General features: G+C 35.3%; 1 protein-coding gene across 1 annotated transcript; it reads right to left on the bottom strand.

The window, feature by feature from the left end:
- Positions 1-580: 580 nt before the first annotated feature.
- CTAM01_17090 (uncharacterized protein) lies at positions 581-742 on the bottom strand (the record flags this gene model as incomplete). The annotated part of the gene is made up of 1 exon (XM_060533081.1): positions 581-742. One exon carries the CDS (start codon positions 740-742, stop codon positions 581-583), a length of 162 nt encoding a protein of 53 aa, XP_060372341.1.
- Between the last annotated feature and the right edge of the window lie 459 nt (positions 743-1201).

Below are 1201 nucleotides of genomic sequence, written 5' to 3' on the forward strand. Positions count from 1 at the left end.
CGTAATAGTACTAACCCCGCGGCTAACGCGCCCAAGCTTATCTAAACTATAAAAGGTAAAACTATAATAGGTCTTATAATAAATATCTTTATATATATAGCTCGCTTCCTACTTATAGTGGCTACTGCTGCATCGGGTGCCTTATTAAAATAAATAAAGAAGTTCGTTATAGCAAAACCGTAAGCGATAAGACTTCTCCCCATTATTCGTTAATACCCGTTAAGCGCTATATTAAACGGATTTTTATTACTAAAAAGTAGGCTTTATACCGGGACTATAGCATTATAATAGTATTTCTTAAATATAATCTCTCTTATACTAAGGGGCGATTAAATAAGTCTACGAGTATATAAATACGCCTTAAAAAAGGCTTTTAAAAAAGGTATTACCGAAGCGACTAAGATATGGCCGTTAAGAATTAAATAGTATTTATTTCGAAGTTATGCTTCTTAAGCTACTACTTAGCGCTATAAAATTGCGCGCTTTAACTAATTATTTAAAATAGTACTGCCTTTTTATACCCCGTCTCGGGTCGGGGGCTACGAACGACGACTTATAAATAACGCTAGTAATTCGCTCCTTATTTAGTATACTTCGGTAGCTTAGTAGCCCCTAGTGCCTTTAGATAGCCCGTTATATTAGTATATATAAAGTAGTAATATAAGTTATACCCGATTTTAATTATACCCGCGTTTTTAAAGTCGTTAGTCGGAGTAAACTCGGTCTCCTTACTATAGCGCATATAATAGAGCTATTTAATTATTAATTTAAATATATTAAGAATTAGTAAATAGAAATCTGTTACGTATTAGATCTTCTAGCGGTAGATATTAGGATAAATAACGCGGGGTCTACTTACGGGCTTATATATTCTATAGATATATAGGTTTCGTAGTTTAGGCGCGGCTATTGTTATTAACTAGTCCTAGTTATAATCGCTTATGCTTACGTTTTCTAAGTAAATATTCCTTGCGGGTAGAGAGATTAGTAATACGCATTATTTTGCTTGGTAACGCTTATGGCTACTTCTGTTTGCTATATTGGGCTCCCTCTAAGCTCCCTTTAGACTCCCTCTACTATATTCGTAGATATATATATATAATTCCCCCCGACGGAGCAATCCGCCGGGGCCGTACCGTGTATTACGTATTGGGGAAAACTGGGTATATTGCGCTCCATACCTAACTACTAATCAAAACAG

Source organism: Colletotrichum tamarilloi, assembly GCF_030869305.1.
Source record: "Colletotrichum tamarilloi strain Tom-12 chromosome Unknown Scaffold_338.1, whole genome shotgun sequence".
In the NCBI taxonomy this organism is placed as follows: domain Eukaryota; kingdom Fungi; phylum Ascomycota; class Sordariomycetes; order Glomerellales; family Glomerellaceae; genus Colletotrichum; species Colletotrichum tamarilloi.